Below are 1,491 nucleotides of genomic sequence, written 5' to 3' on the forward strand. Positions count from 1 at the left end.
TGGTAGAAGTGTGAGAATTTCCACAAAATGGAGTTCAGGTCTTCTAAAAGTTAAAAACTCTTAAAGGAAGCATCGAACTACAAAGCATTACCTGAAAGGAATTTGTTTTTATGTTAATCTGACCACAAATCAACCTATTAAGACACATAAATTAATGGCAGTATAGGTAACAGAACCAATGATATTGACTTTGGTTCAGAAGAGTAGAAGGCACTTTTACTTTTTTCATCCATATCTGTGGGATGTGGAAGTGGTTTTATATTGATTTCACCTGGTTCCAGTGTTCAGTTGCAAGAGCTTCTGTTCAACTCTGTCTGCCACCAAATTCATATTACAGCCCCGAAGAGCTTTTATTAAGTCAGTCACCTTTGCATCTTTCCCCTTCCATTTCTGCCACTCTCGAAGTGACTGAACCAATTGTTCATGCAAATTAAATGGATTGGCTGCCATTATTCTGTCCATTTTCACTTCAGACATGCCAAGTTTTCGCATGAGCATCTTCCAGTCTCTCCCCACATTTTCACATATGACTTCAATAGCTGCCTTTTGAAGACCTGAAATAGCAGAAATATATCCAGTTAGTGATGGATTTACTATGAAATATGTGAAATTTTTTAAAAGTTGGTTGTGGGGTTTTTTTGGGCAAAATGCTACTACTCTTGCTGCATCACACATACTGAAAGTCACAACATCTTCTGAAAAGCCGCTAGATATACTCAGAATCCCAAGTACATAGCCCAATTTCCAAGTGACTATTCAATAAAAAAGGGAAGAAATTTCCACCCCGGGAAGCTGTTTGCAACATATGCTGCCCTCACGGTACGTTTCCAGAGTACAACACAGTCCCGTGCAGCAGTTAGTAGCTGAAGCACCCTTAGCAGTGGGCTCAGCTACAGCAGGAAACGGAGGGCAGCCGTGCTGTTTGCCCTAAGCATACCCACAGCTAGAGGGTGAGTACAGATTTACCGGGGTTGCTTGGGCAGAGGAGGGGCGGGAATGAAAAAAATAATCCACCTACGTTTTTCATGCACATCTGGTTGATCATCAGGAGCATTCACTTCTCCTTCCTCTACGAACTGCTTTAGCTGTGAGACCAAATCTTCTCTTTTAACGCTCTCAAGCAAGCCTTCAAGAAATGATACCTGGTCGCTTGCAATCAGCTGCTGCTCGAGAAGAATGCTGAAGAGCTCCCCGCCACTCTGGACAGACTCAAGCTTCCTTTTCCCAATTTTCCCCCGGCAGAGAAACTTCAGGGAAGAAAGCTCACTGTCCGACAAGCTCGAGGAGAAAGAGTGCAGGAGAGTCAAAAACGGATCCATAGTGCCGAGGCCTGCACCGCAAACACCACCAGGCCCGGGGCGAGACACAGGCCGATCGAAAGGCTGACGAAGTCCCGTCCCCGCCCTCCAGGGGCGGACTACGTTCCTCTTTTCACAGAGCAACTCCCAGCGAGGACGGAGAGGCGCAGGCAGGCCCAGCCCGGGCTGCCCC

The 1,491-nt window shown here is 45.9% G+C and overlaps 1 protein-coding gene across 1 annotated transcript; it reads right to left on the reverse strand.

Annotated features, from left to right (window-relative positions):
- Positions 1 to 267: 267 nt before the first annotated feature.
- Positions 268 to 1,331, reverse strand: FADD (Fas (TNFRSF6)-associated via death domain). The gene is made up of 2 exons (XM_010293923.1): positions 1,019 to 1,331; positions 268 to 554 (listed from the first exon to the last, which is right to left on the reverse strand). The coding sequence occupies exons 1-2, from the start codon at positions 1,317 to 1,319 to the stop codon at positions 268 to 270; spliced, it is 588 nt and encodes a 195-aa protein (XP_010292225.1). The 5' UTR covers positions 1,320 to 1,331.
- Between the last annotated feature and the right edge of the window lie 160 nt (positions 1,332 to 1,491).

The sequence above is a fragment of the Phaethon lepturus genome, unplaced genomic scaffold (genome assembly GCF_000687285.1).
Source record: "Phaethon lepturus isolate BGI_N335 unplaced genomic scaffold, ASM68728v1 scaffold9779, whole genome shotgun sequence".
Lineage (NCBI taxonomy): Eukaryota > Metazoa > Chordata > Aves > Phaethontiformes > Phaethontidae > Phaethon > Phaethon lepturus.